The sequence below is a fragment of the Lampetra fluviatilis genome, chromosome 7 (genome assembly GCF_964198595.1).
Source record: "Lampetra fluviatilis chromosome 7, kcLamFluv1.1, whole genome shotgun sequence".
NCBI classification, from domain to species: Eukaryota; Metazoa; Chordata; class Hyperoartia; order Petromyzontiformes; family Petromyzontidae; genus Lampetra; species Lampetra fluviatilis.
The window spans coordinates 4,501,799-4,522,310 of record NC_136281.1 but is presented as its reverse complement, the minus strand read 5'-3'; the positions used below and the strand labels follow the sequence as shown (position 1 = coordinate 4,522,310).

Sequence of the window (20,512 nt, the reverse complement as noted above, 5' to 3'; positions counted from 1 at the left end):
TTTCCCTTTCGTAGGGCGTTAAACAGCAAATACAATTTAAGCGAGAACCATTGGTTCTATCTTTTATTGTTTTTTAGATATTTTGGATTAACGCGGTTTTAAACGAAAAAATACGCATTTTAATGATGTTCAAATCCAAATTCGAAAACGAGTATTAAGATAATTAATTTATGTTCTTTCTAATAAAAAAGAACGGAATCTTTAAATTGAGCGGTTTCTCATGGGTACGTCTTTAAATATAAGCTGAATCAAGTCGTTAACAACAAAATAACAAATTTTGGAGTAGTTTTGTTAGTGTCTGATTTAGATAAAAACAATCATAGCAGGCTAATTATTATACATTGAAAACTTTTGCCTGGTGAAGACGGGCTTCATGAACTCGTAATAAATAAGTAGACAATTCACCGACTTCCCATATTTGTCTCACCACGTAAAACATAAAAGCACCTTTTTTTGTCATAAACCCCCTCGGCCAAACGACCTTAACAGAGGGATTTTTCCAGCGTCAGTAACTGCTGCTGCCGCTACTGCTACAGAAATACGTTGTTTACAATGAGGCTGCGCTTCACATTAAATAGCGTAAAGGATAAAAATAATATTTCTGTTTCCTACTGACCTGGAAGTGCCTGGAGTTGGTTGTGGGCGAGAATAATTTCGTAACGTCAACTAAAACGTAATTACTGGAATAAGAGTTTGGAGATAGTGCCTGGGAGGCGATGCCACGTTTGTGTGGGCAAAGCAGCCTGTTTGGACAGTGGCAAAAAGCATGGTTGGCATGGACCCCCCGTGGAGGGAATGAAATGGGGTTACCGGACTCCGTTTCACCCCCTCTTCGTAGCACCGTGCCGAAGCCTTTCATCAGGCCCCGTGGGCCTCGGTGCAATTGCACGGCCTGCACACTCAATAGCTAGGGCAATGTGTTCCGACACCACGCCACACCACGGGGTTGACGAGTCAGGAAGTTTCATGGAAAAAAAACACATTTCTCAATTGATCGGGAGGTCTTGCCACACTGCCAGTCACGGGATACACATTTGGCCTTTGGAATGTTATTGAATCGACCAATGGGCTGATGGCTTAAAAAAATATCGGTGGTCTTGGTACATGCCATGCAAGCGGACTGCGCAATGTCAAATTCAGATAACACGATAGCGTTTCACACGGCGCAGCTCAAGAGCCAAACACCAACAGTGGTCGGTGTGATCGCTGTGCCGAGATGAACGTGTTTTGGACTTGTTGTTTTTCGATCGCAGCAAATATAGAAGCGGTCCCATCACAAACGCATAGCAGAGTCAACAGAGTTCGAGAATAATAGACTGAGCGGCGGATCGTTTACGATCCACAGCGATTCTCCTGGCAAACATCAAGTTTCAACTTGTGCGGATGTGACACGTGAGGTGCAGTATCCCACAGCTACTCTTAAGGGCAGACACAACCCAAACAACACAGGTCTTGTGTTTCCATCCATGCGTTTCAAGCTCTGGGTACGAGCTGTATGCTATGGTCCGTCTCAAATGAGGTTTTAATTTGGTTAATGACAAAAAGTGATGTATTCTTCAAATGCCTTTAAGGACCACAATCTCTCTCTCCCTCGCTTGTTCGTCCACTGGTAAAAGAGATCTCATAGTGTAAATGCTTACCCCGAGCTCTCAATACTCTGATATTGCACTGTGTTTGAGTTGTACGCCTTCTGGTGTCATCTGGTCCAACACCAATGGGGACTAGGCTCTAAAGAAAGCCGTCTCGGGTGTGGACCAATCAACTTCAAGGACAGTGCATATCATTATCAGAGTTGCTTCTTTTTGTTTGCTTTTTTGACTACTTGTGTTGTGGTTATTGCAAACATGATGCCTTGAATAAAGGTGTCAGTTTTGTACCAGTTTAAAAGGGTAAAAACCTATTACTATATTTTGCCACTGGTAAAAGAGATCTCATAGTGTTCGTCCATCAAGTTGATGATGACCATGGCACGTTGGTCATTTTGTTGGGTTTTGATGAGTGCGCAGATGGCTGAAGAGGCCAATCCGAGCCCGGAGTTCTCTGTGGCACACTGGACAGGTCAGGGAGGATGTAGAGCTCTGAGGTGCAGCCACAAGTCCTTCCTTGGTAGATCTGCGCTGCTGCCTCTTCAAGATAGCACAGGAGCTTCTCCTACTCTCACAGAGGACTGCTCCGTGCTGTACTTTTCTTCTCCAGGCAGGTCGGTCCTGTGCTAAAGGTTCCCAGCTTTTCAAATCGAATCCAAAGCTCTTCAAGGAAGCTTTAAGGAGCGCAATCACTGCAGTGGTGTATCAACATTCTGAAATGTCTTAATTGACAATGAAACTTACACCGCAGTGACATGACGAGTGTGTACGGCTCTAACGACGTCACAGGCTAATATGATTTTTCTCTCGTTACACGGAACAACACTGCTTCTCTTTCACTTTTAAAGCCATTCCTTCCCAATGAGTATTTATCGGGAGGCGATATTCGCCGCGTGGACACGATGAATGTACCGCGATTGCTTTCGAACCACAGCGTACACCAGCTTTTGACACGACTTCTCCCTCTCCCTTTTGCGATGATCAGGGCCCAGTGAAGTTCTTCGACTTGTGTGTGTCCTGCACAGATCGCCTTGCACTGCTCACATCTAAACATCTCTGTTTCACGTCCCTCTCCGGTGCCCATCTGGCGCACAATCACTCTTCCTCTACTTCTTGTTCCTTCTTTTCGAGATTAGTAGGCTTCCGAAACGTACGTAAGTCGTCAAGTTGGTCATCTCTGCTGATGAGACACTGCATGTCAAAACCAGTCCAGAGTTTCCCTGCATAGAATCAATGCTATTGGAATTACGCACTCCCAGAAGGCCGTGTGGCTGGCGGGTTGTGTAAGAACTACTTGCATTTTTTATGTGAAGAGATGGATAGATGAAGGAGACACATTATCCGTCGATGTATTTCGTTCCTAAATTAAAGTTCCGTCAACACTTTGTATATTGCTTCATTTGCACTTTGTTACACGTTCACGTAATTTGCTTGGTTACCGAATATATATGCGATTCTTTTCAACACTCATTGACACGTGTACTGCATCACTCCTGTGAACCAGCTCTCCCTTGAAAAAGAGACTTTAGCCTCAACCGGCTCTCGTCTGTTCAAGTAACGACCACTCGTAATTAGAGATAAAGACTCGTGAGCAGCACGAGGCAGGTGCAGTAACAACAAATGCTTTTTTGTTTTGCCGGTCGCGTCTCCCTTTAACGACGACGGGCAAACGAAGGATCATCGAGCAAGGCAGCAGTGCGGGGCAGGGAGCTGCTCACCTGTCATGAGCTTGGAGAAGGGCTCCGGGCAGGTGGAAGGGATGGGCAGGGTGAGCTTGTTGACGGCGACGCCGTACGCCACGGCCAGCCCGTCGATGCCGCGGTACGGCACCTCGCCCGTCAGCAGCTCCCACAGCAGCACGCCGTAGCTGCAGAGGGGGGGGGGGGGGGCACACGGTGGGCAAACGCGCGAGGGGGGGACGTGTGAGCATTTCGGCCGGGCCTTGTCCGGCTCGGCGACCCATAAAATATACTTCTGCACGTGGCACACCGAATCCAGTACACATCTCACTGTGGCTACCAGTCACGTGCCACTGCCCGGTCTACCAGCGACTCAATGAGAAGTTAAGTCCTGGTGATTCACCACGTCGGGTGGACGGACGGAGATGCGTGTTGGGGGGGAAGGGCCGCTCGCACATAGGGCGGTGCTGCTCGTGCAGGAATACGTTGACTTTCGTCTGGTTAGGACCAGAGCATGGACGAATGTCAAGCAGAGCTTTTATTTAGCTTGCAAATTGATTTTGGCTGGCGAAAAACGAATATGCAAATAACTAGAGTAAATATAAAAACGCCTAATTGCGACTTATATCAGCATGGGACATGTCTTGCTCATTAAGTTTGATCATGTCAAGCTCTTCTGGCAAATTTAGAACCTTATGGGTTATTTGAGCTTTTCTATCACCACACTTAGGACCCATTATGAATATATTAGAGGACAAAAATAAGTATTTTACAGTAATCACAAAAATAAGCACAGTATGAATACTGTACACGTGTTTTATAATCGCGAAAATAACTACGAACACTGTAGTATTATACTGTTATCATAAAAAGAACGATGCATTGTTTACAGTATAATCACAGCAATAAGTACAGTATTAATGATATATGAATAAACACAAATATGAGAGATTCTCACTGAACGACTTCTATTCAAAGACTGAACGAAAAAGACGGCGCGTGGCACGAACGTCACGGAAGGTTTTGGATGAAATTGGACGAAAGAGGAAAGCCGCGTGGACGAAATTTGAAATGTGGTTACAATTTAAAAAAAGCGAAGCGACGAAAGTCAAGTGGACGAAAGTCAAGGTAATGCTGTATTAGATACGATAAATTTACTGATGCAACAATTTAACCCCACACGCAACCCAGCCTGATTCAGGACCGCACATCCACTCGCGAATCAATTGCCTGTACTGTTTGTCGTTTCGTTCACACCGTCTCATTTGTTTCATAATGCCAAACGTGACACCGACATATATTCAGCATGAGTCCTAAATAATCAATTCTTAGATGCACAATTTAATGCGTGTATCAAATCATGACAATCAGTAAAGCTACATGCCCCGTTTCATTCCCTACTTTGTACAACGCTGAAAACTCGATGGCATGGAAGGCGGTGTATAGGTCAGAGCAATGAGCTAGCACATTGCCAAGATCCTGGGTTAAAATCCAAGAATCTGCCAAAAAATGTGTGCGAGTGCTTAATTTGCCAAAATTATAGCTCTGTGAATTACAAACATCAGTTTGACTATCATGCGATGAGCAATGCTCTCTGCAACAGGCCAAGTGGGAAAGTGTTGCCCACTACTATCTATCTGGTCCACTACTGTGTGAACCAGATTGGGCGACACTGCTCTGTGAGAGGAACTGACACGACACGAATAGAACACCATGGAAACTATTTTGGAAAAAAAGTAAAAAAACCCAAAAGCACGGTGAGGCAGCACATGCGTTCTCACAGCACCCTAGGCACCATTGGAACCTCATTTGCCAGTAAAAAATATAATTGTTTTTTTACCCTTCTATCTGGCAACAAAACTGACACCTTTTTTTACAAGAAGTCATGTTTGCATAGACCACAATACCTGCAGTCATAATGCAAACAAAAAACATAACTCTGATAATGGATGCACTGTCCTTGAAGTTCATTGGTCCACACCCGAGACAGCTTTCCTTAGAGCCTAGTCTCACATGGGTTGGACCAGATGACGCCAAAAGGCACACAACTCAAAGACAATGATGCACCATCAGAGTATGAGAGCTCGGGGTAAGCATTTACACCAGTAGAATCTCATTTTCCAGACAAAATATGATAACTGTTTTTTTACCCTTCTATCTGGCAACAAAACTGACACCTTTTTTACAAGGAGTCATTATCAGAGTTATGTTTTTTGTTTGCATTATGACTGCAGGTATTGTGGTCTATGCAAACATGACTCTATGTAAAAAAGGTGTCAGTTTTGTTGCCAGATAGGAGGGTAAAAAAACAGTTATCAGAATCCTAGGCAGTTAGCTTAAGGCTCAGTTAATGGCATCGGCAGTCACCAACATGGGTAGTGGATTGGTCAGTAGGTCAGTGTCCAACCCCAATCCCCAAAGTGTGCCGTCTGCTGCAAATGAGGAATTGCGTGACCATGCCATCATTCACAAGGGAAAGCCACAGAGTTGCTTGTGTCATGGTGCATATTCCAAACTGACCACAGCTAATTACGAAATTCTCAGTGTTCAAGACCAGCGGTTTGTGCCTGCCGACCACTGCTAGAAGTAGCCATGACGGAAGCACTTGATCAAGCTGCCCATAAGAATGCAAGCATTGGAGTAAAATAAAGAGACAACGCGACGCATACACATCTTGGCGACACAGCCGAAAACACACTGGGAGCCTTGGAATTTGACCCCGTCGATGTTTACGGGCGATATCGGGACGCATCTTAAAAAAATCGTACGAACACGAACGCTCGCCGAGGCACGACTCGGGACGACGCGACACGCCTCACCTCCAGACGTCGCTGCCCTTGGAGAAGGTGGACGACTTGATGACCTCGGGCGCCATCCAAGCGTAGGTGCCGGCCGCGCTCATCATCGTCGTTTTGTACCACTCGCGGGCCAGCCCAAAGTCGGTGATCTTCAGCGTCTTGGCCTCCAGGTCGTCGTTCTCCACGCGCTCCTGCAGCAGCACTTTCACGACGGACAGAGACAGCGCGTCCCCCCCCGTGAGCACGCGCACAACGGTGGACCCCGCCGCGAGCGGCAGCCGGAAATGTTTAAGATCGGGCAGACGGGCGGCGATGCGTCGATTCCGAGATGTCACTCGATTCGGACACTCGTGACACGGCGGACTCTCGATTATCCGTGGGTTGCATATAGGCCTCGGCAAGGTAAGGTAATTTTACCCTTTTTACCGGGTAAAAGGGTAAAGGTAAAGGGTAAAGGTGTCGACATGCCAAGGGGTAAGGTAAAGGGTAGGGTAAAGGTAGCTGGGAAGAATTACCCGGTAGGGTAAAGGTAGCGCGAAGTATTACCCGGTAACTACGGTACCTTGTTTACCGATAAAAGCTCCGTGGCACAGTCCGTGGGCTCCATTTAACAAGTAATATTTTAAAAAATACAAATTTAAACATGCTTTTATGAAATGCACTAGTAATGGCAGAACTCCACGATTCCAGGAAGTGGCCCCGAAGCTTGCCATACCGTAAGGGACCGTGGCCAATTACAGCCAACGTTAGTTGAGCGTGGACAATTATACCCAAGCCGAAACATAACATATAAAAAAGAATGTTTAAAAATATATATATATTATGATAGAATATATTATTTTCATCAGTATGACATAAGTATACCAAGTTTTCAGTCAATACCACATTGGGAAATGGGTTAAAATTGAGTTAGAATATTTGAGGATACAACAACGACAACAACGACGACAACAACAACAACAAGCGTGTAAAATTGGAATCATCGAGAGTATTCTATATGAGTAAAGCGCTCTACCTAGCATTTACCGTTATAAACCTTTTTCATTTGTAGTAGTACCCTAGTAATTACCCTGTAATCGGGTAATTTGTATGGGGTAAGGGTAAAAGGTCGGGTAAAGGTAGGCTCGTTGCTTTTTACCTTTTACCTTACCTGCTAAAGGGTAAAAGGTAGGGTAGAGTGATTGTATTGTGGTAAGGTAAAAGGTAGGGTAATAGTAGGCTCGTTGTTTTTACCTTTAACCTTACCTGCTAAAGGGTAAAAGGTAGGGTAGAGTGATTGTATTGTGGTAAGGTAAAAGGTAGGGTAAAGGTAGGGTAAAGATAGGCTCGTTGTTTTTACCTTTTACCTTGCCGAGGCCTAGTTGCATATCCGGGTTCGCGGTTTAACCGTCAATGCGAAGAAATAAATAACATCTATTTTGAAGGTGCATGCTGGTTTCATTGTTTAGCTGCTCTTCACTCATCGAGGGTCAGCGAGTGAACTCAGTGCCCACATTGCCACAAACAAGTCAACAAGAAGTCATAAAAACAGACGACACAATTTAGACATCCAACCACATTCTACGTGGGTAACAATTCACGTTTTTCGCCTCTAATCTACACACGTTTTGCTGTTTTGCATTTACCATGCGTTCTTGCGTTATATGAGTCACCCACCTCAACGTTGCCCAGGGTAGCCGAGAGTTTACTGTGCATCGCATGAGTTTGCATGTGTGTGAGACTCGGGCTGTATTGTCATGTTTACACGTAGGCTAACGGGGCAAATGAAACTGTAGATAGAAAAAAAATAAGACGGATACAAAAAAAACGAGGAATAACCCAACGAGATGACAAATACGAGACAGAAAAAAACTGGAAATTATTTCATTGCATCGTGCACCTGAATCAAGACAATTCGTTGTATTGCTGGGGGGATAATTGCTACACGCTTGCCACTATGTTGACCGTATAAATAAATTCCGTCCATTTCTTAAGGTTTTGTATTAAATGTTTTGGCGTTCTAAATAAGTTGTTTCCCCAGGTCTCCCTTGAAAAAAGGAATGTCTCTCTGGGCTTTTACTTGTGTAAAGAAAGACACCTATTTCATAACGCAGGTCTTGACTAAATCCATTAGCTGTACCTATTGTACGTGCAGATGGGAGTAGTGATGGTGCAGTGTGGTTAGCACACGGCCTCGTGAAACCCAGCCGATCTGACTTTGAATCTGGGCCTACGATGGACATCAGTGGTGAGTGGTTATCTGAATCAGCCCTCAGGAACCCCCCCCTCCCCCCACCTTGCAACCATCGCCAAACCGCACACACCAGCGCGGAGAAGCATGGTCAATGTGTATTGACGAGAGTACTGTGTATTGTTAGTATCATGACGACGTGTGTACCGATGTTCACGGTTACCACATTGAAAAGTAAGCTATAGTATTTTAGCGTTTGGTGATTTTGTTTTGTAGTCAAGCTGTATGGAATACACACACACACTGTGCATTGCTTTACTGTTCCATTTGCTCAAACCTCATTACCGCCTCCCTTACCCAAAAGTAAACGTACACGTGCTTTATAAAACCAGATAAGGGTTAGGTTACTAAGAATAACACGGTAAAGCCTGAGGAATTAATAGACAATGACGAAGTATTAAAATAGGCCTCTAACGATCCGCCGTGTCATAATTCGAGGAATTGTCATGATTCGGGGGTCGCAATGTAAGAATTTATCCTTTTTTTGACAATGTGGTGAATGTAGCTCCGCAAGTGGCTGCAGGGTTCACGCAATCCAATTAAAATGTACTTGTAGCGAAGTTAAAATAACTCGACGGGAGTTGGTTTGTGTATCATGAGCAAGAGAATCAATCCAATCGATGCATCGATGCATCAAGTTTTTTCAAGTTTATTTAATTGAAGCAAGTGAGAATTCAAGAGGCCACGATTAGTCACATTGTCAAGTAACCTGGGGAATTAATCTGCAAGTTGGGGGCGACAATTGCAATGTTTCATTGGCAAATTTGGACGCCGATGCAGGCAATGGCTACTCTACTTCACGTCTGCTGTTCAGAAGACGTGAAGTAGCCTCATTATGGTAATTACACCCACAGTATTAAACAGGGCAGTTGCTGGATTCGAACCGTGAAACTCTGCAACACGCGGCGAAATGTGCTGCTGCTGGGCCCAGTCACCGCCCAGTCACGTGCCCGACTTCAAATAACTGCCGCTGCACGATCAGTAGCATGTACACACATCAACGTGCTTTTACTTGAACTATTGTCGATCATTTATGGCGACATTTCATTTGTTAAAATTTGCGTAGGCTGCGAATTCTGACAAACTCGGCGTGGTCAACACCTTCAGCCACGTGCACAACAACTCACAACCTGGTCCCAACACACAAAGACAAAGATCCCCGTATAGTCTTAACAGACTACTGGGGGCAAGTCCTCTTATAGCGAGCATCTATGAAGGCCGGAACGGGACACGAGTGGGTGGGTGGCCAGCACAACGCCCAGTAATGGATACACATCGCACCAGGTACTCATTTTAGGCTGAGTCGAGCTAAGGGAGGCCCAGGACCAGTTCAGATAATCGTCAATGGTGTTGGCCGTGCCGTGAGCGGGAATTGAATTCGAGTCGCCGCTACACGACCGTTCCCGACACCCTAGTCCCAGACAAAGAACCCCCGTATAGCCTTAACAGACTTTCGGGGCAAGTGCTGTTAGCGAGCACCTATAAAGGCCGGCACAGCACACGAGGGAGTGGGTGGCCAATACCACGCCCGGCCGCCTTTGCCTCCCTAGCGGCAATGTTTACCCATCGCACCAGGTACTCATTTGAGGCTGAGTCGACCTAGGGGAGGCCCAGGACCGGTTCAGATAACCGTCACCGGTGTTGGCCGTGAGTGGGAATTGAACCCGGGTCGCCAGGTTCGTAGCGCAGCGCGCTAACCGCTACACTACCACTCCCCACAACCTAGTCCCAACACACATACACACACAAACATACCCAAAAGGCACCTGTGTTTATACACGCACACAACAAAACAGAAGCCTTGTACAAACGCACCTGCCTTTGCGCGCACACACACACTCTTAAGTGCAAACGCACACAAATTTGCTCACACTTTCTGCAGGAGCGTGCTCATATCCACGCCGAGACCGTTTACACCAACAGGTGTAACATCATGAATACTATGTTTAAACTTTTCTCTGTGTAATGTCCTCCCGGCTGTCACAGCGAGAAAAGGCCCTCAAAGTGCTGTTTTAAAAAAACAACAGGCGATGGTGAAAATGTTTGGGCTTTTTTTTGCCGTTTACATTTTTTAGCAAAAAAAAAACTTCACCGCTAAAACAGTGACGTAAAAACGTATCAACGCGAACGTGAACACCAGAGATTAGTGTGAAACACGGTGAATGAAGATTCCTGGAGGCCAACGCTCCGTTCAAAACTGCTGAAAATGGAGTTTCTGACAGTGATTGTGCGCCCTTTTCATGCAACCCTGTTGTCTTCCACTCCAATAAAAGCACATCCATCTGCAGTTTTACAGCCGGCAGACGCATACCGCGCATAGCACGCATAGCAGGCACACAAGGGCACTCCACCGCAAGCCACCAACGCCACTCGCTTCACATCCCCGTGCTCTGTCGATGCCTTGAAGCTAGGATTTAAAATCAGTTCCAATTCCTCTCCTTCGGTCTCGCTTATGAGTTAAGCACGAGTGGTAGCCACCAACACCGCCGACGAGGCTGCGTGCTCTTAACGCACAATATTTATGCCATCAAAGAGTGTACGTTAACCGCTTTTATCTCTGGGATTTGTGCGCCGGTATACAGGGGAAGTGTTATGGTTCAGACGAAGGGATTTGTGCGCCGGTATACAGGGGAAGTGTTATGGTTCAGACGAAGGGATTTGTGCGCCGGTATACAGGGGAAGTGTTATGGTTCAGACGAAGGGATTTGTGCGCCGGTATACAGGGGAAGTGTTATGGTTCAGACGAAGGGATTTGTGCGCCGGTATACAGGGGAAGTGTTATGGTTCAGACGAAGGGATTTGTGCGCCGGTATACAGGGGAAGTGTTATGGTTCAGACGAAGGGATTTGTGCGCCGGTATACAGGGGAAGTGTTATGGTTCAGACGAAGTTGACCCTCTTCGCAGTGTTTATTGACTGGTTATGACTTACAAGGATTCCATTCGAGTTTTTTTTTTGTTTAAAGAATACATTCACAGATCCTTTCTGAGAGGAGGTCCTCAAAAAACGTGCAGACTCACAGTCACGATGCGCGACGGAAAATTTCCGAACACAAATTCGTCACAACATTTTTCGATTTAAAGCTTTCGTGACTGCAGGGATTCATCTTCTTGGTTCTTTCGGTAAAGTCACGTAGAAGGGAAATAATAATAAAAATAAAACATAATCGTCACAACGTGTTTCTGTCGGATGTATTTGAACACAGGTGCTTTGTGATAAAACGTGCAGAATGAATGGGCGCGGAGTTTGCCTACGTCGCGACCACGCACGCCACCGTCATCCTGCGTCTCGTGACACCACGCCGTAGCCGCTGACGGGGACCCGGTTGCTTCGGAACAATGTCACGCTCACAAACAACAGTGACCCGCGACTCCCAGCCAATCACAGCACGGCCGGCGTCCATCCCAAGTAAGAATTATTGGGCTCCAAGCGGCAGCTACCTAATTGGCTGAATGTCTCTCATCTTGGCAAGGAAGAACTTGGCAAGAGCTTTCACTGCTAGGATTTATAGATTTGTATTTATTAATTTTATCGTCCTTACACGTTGTGGGAACACTGCTTATGTTGGTATAAATTAAATCTAATCGTTCATCTGTTGGTCTTTGGCCAGACTACAGCCTGGGCAGCCTGGGCAGTTGGACTCCAAAAAACCCATAATTTATTCTATGCACTTAATCTTCTAACAATCTGGTACCATTATTTTTAATTTCACTGTACTATTTGTCTTACATTCACAATTTCTAAAACGACGTATTACTCTGGTGCGCAATATTAATCGGTTACGTCTGCTGAGTTCGTAAAAGTAATGTGGAGCTTGTGTATCCGTGCTGCCATCTGGCCAGGACACCCTTGGAAATAAGATTTGCATTTGGAGGGATTATCCGAGCCAAGTGAATAACATTATTACGTTCACAGCGCGAGCAAAAATTCTCAGTGAGGATCAAATTAACCGAATCATCCGACCGGTTCCGAGAATATGAGTACAACGCAGCAAGGGGGGGTGTGCTTAGTGGGGAAGTTACAGCAACTGTCTTCTGAAAGTCCTTTAAAAACATGACCATTGTGTCACAATGCTACAACAACAACATACCATACATCTAGCCACAGGCCACGTGGCATGAAGCCTAAAAATATCTGCAGATGGACATATAACATTTCCTAAACTTTGCACAAAGGCAGCTAAGATACGGAAACCAGCGTCTGTGACCGAAGGCGTCAATGAGACGCCCATTGTCAGACGATGTGGCCACGTGTCAGTTAGCAAGTCAATTACAGACACAGCAAGCGGCCACCCAAATAAACACGGATCGCAGCCATGACGACCGTCTCGCTCATTCATGGGCCACAAACAGGATACTGCTCCCTTACTCTGCCGCCTCTGTTGATGCACCTGAAGAGTCAACATCGCAGGTTCGGGCTCTGCACACACTCAGCTATGGTCTTCAAATTCACGAGCATTAAAGCCGGTGACAAGGTTTGTGAAAATGGACAGGATTTCCCGTCAAGATCAACCGACAGCCTCGTGGAGCCCGGCTCCATGAAGGCATCGCGCTGATCGCCAAGTGCACATTCTGCAGTTACCAGTCGACAAATCTGTAAAGCACAGCGAGTCGCACGGGCCAGGGTGCGCCAAAAATGCCACAGATCCTGCAGAAAAAGTGACACTGCACGTGGGGCCGTGGTCACAAGAGCTGTGCGCCAACATGACCAGCCCTCGCTATCCTCCTCTGCAAGGTGGAGCTTTGTTGATGCATGAACAACTGCGTGTTTGTTGTGGCAAATAAATGAGGGTGTTGGGAGGGGGAGGGACGCCGGTTCGGCCGGTGTCTCGGCGCCCTCCAGTTCCGCTGTGCCGCGCGCCTGCCTCTGCGTCCGCCTCTGCGTCCGCCTCTGCGTCCGTGTCTGCGAGCGCGACAGGGACGGTCCGGTGTCCATGTGCGCATAGCCCGGCTCAAGCGCGATCGGTCGTTGCGCAACAACAGCGGCAAGAGAAGCAAGCGCAGCGAGTGATCAGCTGACGCAGAGACAGACATTCTGTGGTATGGCCCAACAGATATCGCATGCTCCAGGGGCACAGAGCCAGCATCGCCTGTGCTTACACAGACAAATACCTGGATGCTTAAATGTAAATACGCATATGCCTAAGAGGTGCGGATTTTGAATGACGAGCCAGCTTTTTGGACGAAAAAATGTTTTGTTATCGTACTTTATAAGCAATGATGCTCATATAATACCATGGTTATTTAAAATAACAATTTCTGTGCTTTAAACATACTGCGCAGCTGCTTACTCTGCACACCGTAATGGAATGCTAGAATTTGTTATGCTTTTTAAAAATAACATGAGCAAATTCGCCCCAGCACACCAGAACACAGTAGCATATGGTGGTGAATGGTGGCAGTGTTGTTAGTGTGTGATTGAGAACAGATATGCACGGCCTTGACAGCTCTACCGAACACCAGAGGTAGGAGGCAATATTCCAGCTGCTCCACCCTTGCACCATACAATAGAAACTCATTGCATGCTTCTTGGTTCCTTCGGTAAAGTCACGTAGAAGGGAAATAATAACATAATAAAATAATAAAAATAAAACATAATGTGAGAATAATTTTATGTTTTCTTTTTATTATTTTATTATTTCCCTTCTACGTGACTTTACCGAAAGAACCAAGAAGATGAATCCCTGCAGTCACGAAAGCTTTAAATAAAAATCATTGCATGCTGCTGCAGTGGATTCATCATCATCATCAATCCACAGCTTGACGAAGGTCTCCCAAAGCTGTCGCTCATGCTCGTGACCCTGCGATGTCACAATCCATCATCTCCACACGAGTCGATGTCATTCCCGTCTCCAAAGTGGACGTATCGTCAGGTGTGTTCACATCTTTGGCTGCCACTCTGCTGTTCGTCTCAACCACCGGCTATTACTCCTTCACGGAACATGTCCTGGCCAAGTACACTTACCTTTCCCAAGTCAACATCATGTCTCTAAATTGTAAATGTTCATTCATCCATTCGTTCTACTTTTTTTGTCTCCCGAAGTAATTCCAAGCATACACACTTCATTGTGCACTTTACATTTTTCCGTCACATTTTTACACGCATCCTGCGTTTGAGGATTATCGTTCCTAAAGTAGGTTACTTGGCTGCCGTGGATGTATTTTTCAGCCACACTCAAGTCCGCGTAGAAACCGGACGGGGCACATACTAAAAAAACCTCTTTATAAGCCTTGTTTCCATCAATAAGAATCCGCATTTTGACGAACAATCCAGCGCCCACCGCATAGTGGATGGTTTTATCCTAAAGTCACCGAAAATGTGCTGACATCACTACGTCACAAAAGTGCCTTTGTCCGTCGGCCTTCAGAGTAGGCGAACGCTTTCTCCATCGCCGCACAAAGCAGACAGCGGGGCGAGCAGACACGCGGGTCCACGGGCGAACACGCCGCCCTGGCAGACACGCACGACCCTGACCTTAGCCTAACCCATCCTTGGGGTAAGGGGACCTTAGTTCTAACCTGGCTGGCTGGCTGGAGATGTGGTTTGCGCTCAGCTCGAAATCAGAAATGTGGCAGGTTAAAATCCTTATTGGGGGTCGACTACGCTTTTCAACCCCACCTCCCCCCTCCCCTCGGAGCTGATAAAATGAGTGCTGTTTTATTGAGACTGGCACCCATCATGGGAATGTGGAATGTACACCCCTGGCCTAAGGCACTCAGTGGAGATGAACACCACTTTACTCACAATATAGCAGAGACACTTTTCTCTTCAAGCCAACCAAATATGAATACAAACCATCCCTTTGCCCAACTCTAACCTAACCTTAACCCCGAAGCCATAAACCAGCCCTAATCCAAAACTAAACTTAACCCCTGAGATCTAAACACATGTGTTTTTATGGTTGACAGTGACGGGTTTTCCAAAGTTATGATTTCCCAAAACAGACCTATTACTGACACTCGATTTGCCATCAGTTGCTGTGGAAATAATAAAAACACACACAAGGTGCCATGAAAACTGAGAGTAGACATGTGCCAGCCAGGGATTGATGGCATGCACCTTATACTGCCATGACAGGCGTCGGGGGCTCTGACCTACCAAGGAGCCTCCAGCACACGCTGCTCTGCAGTGCTGTATCTACAAGGAGGCCCCCTAAGACAGTCGATGATACCAAGACAACTCTGAGCAGTCACCGTGACCTGATAAAACCCATGGAGCAGAGAAGCAGGGTTGTACTGCAGCAATGTGCAAACAGGCATTTCTCAAGAACCCACCACCGATCCTTGACTTGAGCCGCTTTACAATCTGGTCAACTCATATCAACTCATATCAACTCATGTCAACTCATGTCAACTCATGTCAACTCATGTCAACTGCTGGCTGACGAGGGAGCAAATCCTCAGTTGTTCCGTGGCCCATTCCGGCTCGAACGTGGAGCTTCGCCAGCTTCCCCAGCCCAACGCGACTTGACCCCGTCAATCACGGGAACCCGTCGGTCACGGGACCCTGGCTGGCGAAGGGTAAGGGACCCTCGGAGGGGACGCTGCTACCACACATGCCCCCGTGCGTTGCAACATGGGCCGCTCACCAGTGCGGGCGGGCGGGGGGGATTGCACAACGGGACATTTCATGCTCTCCGCAGGCCCCACTACAATTTGAGTCCTCCCACACAGGCATGGATTGATTGCTCCCTTTATTCGTTTTGCCAACTGCCTGCAGGGAGAGAAGCCGTTTACACACGAGGCAGGGGGAATGGTGCATCTTATAGCACAACTCTCCCATACTCGGACAAGAAGCGATTACGAAATGCTCAATGTTATATTGGTATGGAGAGGCCTATCACTGCCAGTGCATTGATGAGGCTGTCAATTAGTATTTTGATGGTTTCATAAATATGCCATACTGTGTACGCTCCACAATGTGCACGATCATAAAGTTTAGTGGATGCTACAACCGCAAGGGTCATGCCGACCTGACGGTTGATTTGTAAATCTTAAATCTAGATTTGAAGCTTTCGTGACTGCAAGGAATCATCTTCTTAGGTTTTTTCGGTAAAGTCACGTAGAAAGTAAAAAAAAATAAAAAAAAAAATCACGACGTTTCGGAGACGAGCTACATTATATTAACGCAAATTGTCAGACCCGACTACAGTGCCAAATAACGTAGAGGACCCTGGCATAATCGTTTGCCTGCATGCGCCATATTCCATTTCATTTTTTTACATTAAATTCGGCATCATCCGTCGTGCACATTACACTGCAGAGTGTAATAAAATGCTAAGAAACTTGCCCACGGATCTTTGGAGGACTTGTTTGTATGCATTCCTGAAAATGCATATCTCCGACACCGAGTCGGCCTAAAAAAAAAGTCAAATACACACAAAGTATGCGTGCATCGTTCGCTGGAGATGAAAAACCTGTGGAGTGGAATCACTATCGGTGTCTAAAGCAGAACAACTGGTGCTGTGGAAGGCGAGCTACTTTGGGGCTGGAGATGAGACACGAGATAAGTTTGTGTTGTTGACGAGGTTAGCTGGTTTCCAATTGAGACTCACTGTCCCAGTCAGGAAAGATCACAGACACTGATAATAATCATGCAGGACAACCCCTGCACCCCCCCCCCCATTTCCAAATCCTGTGTCGTCTCAGACTCTTTGTTCGCTGGAACATCCGAGCCAAGTCAGAACGGGTGTGCACGATTTTCCACTGGTTATTAACCAACGCCGAGCCATTTGGCTGGTTTCACGAGACATCGGAATCTGGCAAGGCCAAGCAGGGCCAGGGCTAATGACGCGTTCATTGTTTGTGACGTCGGTCAGCACGCTGTGGGGGCGATAGGGATGTGCTCTCGAATTTCGAAATAATCCGAATTTTTTTTAAAATAAACGAAAATAGGCCACGATATGAAATTTCAGATATTGCGAAGGAAAAAAGTGTTACAGATTATTCCGAAAGGTCACGCCAATTTAGTTTTCTCAACAAAAATGCAGTCAACGTGGCACCGAGTGATTTAACTTTTGTGACGAAGACAAATAAAATGAGCCTGTTAATACTCTTAGGTTTTTTCGGTAAAGTCACGTAACGTGACGTACAGGACTTTACCGGAAAAAAAACCTAAGAGTATGAATCCATGCAGTCACGAAAGCTTCAAATCTAGATGCTGTTAATGATTAAAAATACAAAAATTATTCGAAATATTCCTTAAAAACCAGAAATCCTTATTTTTGTTGTCCGAAACTCATCTCTGGAGTACGAACCATCGCCGCATCATTAACATGCGTCTCGACTCATTAAATGCATGCGAAGACGAAAGCGCAGAGACTTCTGCTGCACGCAAAAACAACAACCTGTTGCCTCCTGAGCCACGCCGGTCTGGCTCAGCACGGTCACGGCGCGGGTCACTTGTGAGAAAAGTGTCATCAGTGAACCCAAGCTGCCTCAATTCTGTTCAGCATTTGTACCTCAAACTGCTTTGAGCCACCATCGCCCTTGTAAAAGTGCTGCGTTGCCGGCAAAAGCAATGCAGCAGGGAAAATATTGACTGGGGCGGAGCAAGAATGGAGCTTTCCAAAAGCACCAAAATCCCCCAGCGAAACTGGTATGTTCCACAGATACTTTGAAGGTCATGACAGAACAGGGTCCAATGGTGAAGGCTGTTTTCGGGCCACCGCGCGGGCGAAGGCAATGAAGAAGGAATGTTCCAATTTGCGCAGGGATAGTATATAGCCTTGGATATGTTCCAAAGTCTTCTAACATGTCGAGGAAGGAAAAACGAATCCACTAATATCAATCACACACTTTCTAGGTACTCAATGAAATGAACTTCTAGCAAAGAAAGATCGCGCTCGACGCCTATATATATTTTACGCACCACATTTTTGACATTTCTCATCGGTATCAGTTTCTAAGAAACAGGCCGCAAGTAAGCCGTACAGTACAATTAGGCAGACGTTCTGCAAAGTTGGTAATGGGTTTTGTCAAACAAACTAAGGAAGCCAAACCTCAAAGGAAAACATCCACCCTGCTCCCAAAGCTCCTTTTTTTACATGGGTGACATTAAGTACGTCCCTGGCGTGACATCCAGCAAAATCCCTCCCCCAACACACACGGGATCCAGCAAGTCCCACCCCAACACACACGCCACCCAGCAAGTCCCACCCCAACACACACGCCATCCAGCAAGTCCCACCCCAACACACACGCCACCCACCAAGTCCCACCCCAACACACACGCCATCCAGCAAGTCCCACCCCAACACACACGCCACCCAGCAAGTCCCACCCCAACACACACATCGTCCAGCAAGCCCCACCCCAACACACACACCACCCAGCAAGTCCCACCCCAACACACTCGCCACCCAGCAAGTCCCACCCCAACACACACGCCACCCAGCAAGTCTCACCCCAACACACACGCCACCCAGCAAGTCCCACCCCAACACACACGCCATCCAGCAAGTCCCACCCCAACACACACGCCACCCACCAAGTCCCACCCCAACACACACGCCATCCAGCAAGTCCCACCCCAACACACACGCCATCCAGCAAGTCCCACCCCAACACACACGCCACCCAGCAAGTCCCACCCCAACACACACGCCATCCAGCAAGTCCCACCCCAACACACGCGCCACCCAGCAAGTCCCACCCCAACACACACGCCATCCAGCAAGTCCCACCCCAACACACACGCCACCCAGCAAGTCCCACCCCAACACACGCGCCACCCAGCAAGTCCCACCCCAACACACACGCCACCCAGCAAGTCCCACCCCAACACACGCGCCACCCAGCAAGTCCCACCCCAACACACGCGCCATCCAGCAAGTCCCACCCCAACACACACGCCACCCAGCAAGTCCCACCCCAACACACTCGCCACCCAGCAAGTCCCACCCCAACACACGCGCCACCCAGCAAGTCCCACCCCAACACACGCGCCACCCAGCAAGTCCCACCCCAACACACGCGCCACCCAGCAAGTCCCACCCCAACACACACGCCACCCAGCAAGTCCCACCCCAACACACACGCCATCCAGCAAGTCCCACCCCAACACACGCGCCATCCAGCAAGTCCCACCTCAACACACACGCCACCCAGCAAGTCCCACCCCAACACACACGCCACCCAGCAAGTCCCACCCCAACACACACGCCATCCAGCAAGTCCCACCCCAACACACACGGGATCCAGCAAGTCCCACCCCAACACACACAACCTCCAGCAAGTCCCACCCCAACACACACGCCATCCAGCAAGTCCCACCCCAACACACACGCCACCCAGCAAGTCCCACCCCAACACACACACCATCCAGCAAGTCCCACCCCAACACACACACCATCCAGCAAGTCCCACCCCAACACACGCGCCACCCAGCAAGTCCCACCCCAACACACACGGGATCCAGCAAGTCCCACCCCAACACACTCGCCACCCAGCAAGTCCCACCCCAACACACGCGCCACCCAGCAAGTCCCACCCCAACACACACGGGATCCAGCAAGTCCCACCCCAACACACACAACATCCAGCAAGTCCCACCCCAACACACGCGCCATCCAGCAAGTCCCACCCCAACACACACGCCACCCAGCAAGTCCCACCCCAACACACGCGCCATCCAGCAAGTCCCACCCCAACACACGCGCCATCCAGCAAGTCCCACCCCAACACACGCGCCATCCAGCAAGTCCCACCCCAACACACGCGCCATCCAGCAAGTCACACCCCAACACACACGCCACCCAGCAAGTCCCACCCCAACACACGCGCCATCCAGCAAGTCCCACCCCAACACACGCGCCATCCAGCAAGTCCCACCCCAACACACACGCCACCCAGCAAGTCCCACCCCAACACACTTGCCACCCAGCAAGTCCCACCCCAACACACGCGCCACCCAGCAAGTCCCACCCCAACACACACGGGATCCAGCAAGTCCCACCCCAACACACACGCCACCCAGCAAGTCCCACCCCAACACACTCGCCACCCAGCAAGTCCCACCCCAACACACGCGCCACCCAGCAAGTCCCACCCCAACACACACGCCACCCAGCAAGTCCCACCCCAACACACACGGGATCCAGCAAGTCACACCCCAACACACACGCCACCCAGCAAGTCCCACCCCAACACACGCGCCATCCAGCAAGTCCCACCCCAACACACACACCATCCAGCAAGTCCCACCCCAACACACACGCCAC

General features: G+C 48.0%; 1 protein-coding gene across 4 annotated transcripts in view; it reads right to left on the bottom strand.

Annotated features, from left to right (window-relative positions):
- The window catches only part of LOC144933457 (mitogen-activated protein kinase kinase kinase 10-like), a 48,662-nt gene that overhangs the window by 13,164 nt on the left and 14,986 nt on the right, over window positions 1-20,512 (bottom strand). For all 4 annotated transcript variants that reach the window (XM_078858221.1, XM_078858222.1, XM_078858223.1 and 1 more), the window contains exons 2-3: window positions 6,085-6,265; window positions 3,305-3,453 (exon numbers count right to left, since the gene is read on the bottom strand). In XM_078858221.1, the coding sequence (XP_078714347.1) occupies window positions 3,305-3,453; window positions 6,085-6,265 (330 nt within the window). The remainder of the gene's footprint in view (window positions 1-3,304; window positions 3,454-6,084; window positions 6,266-20,512) is intronic.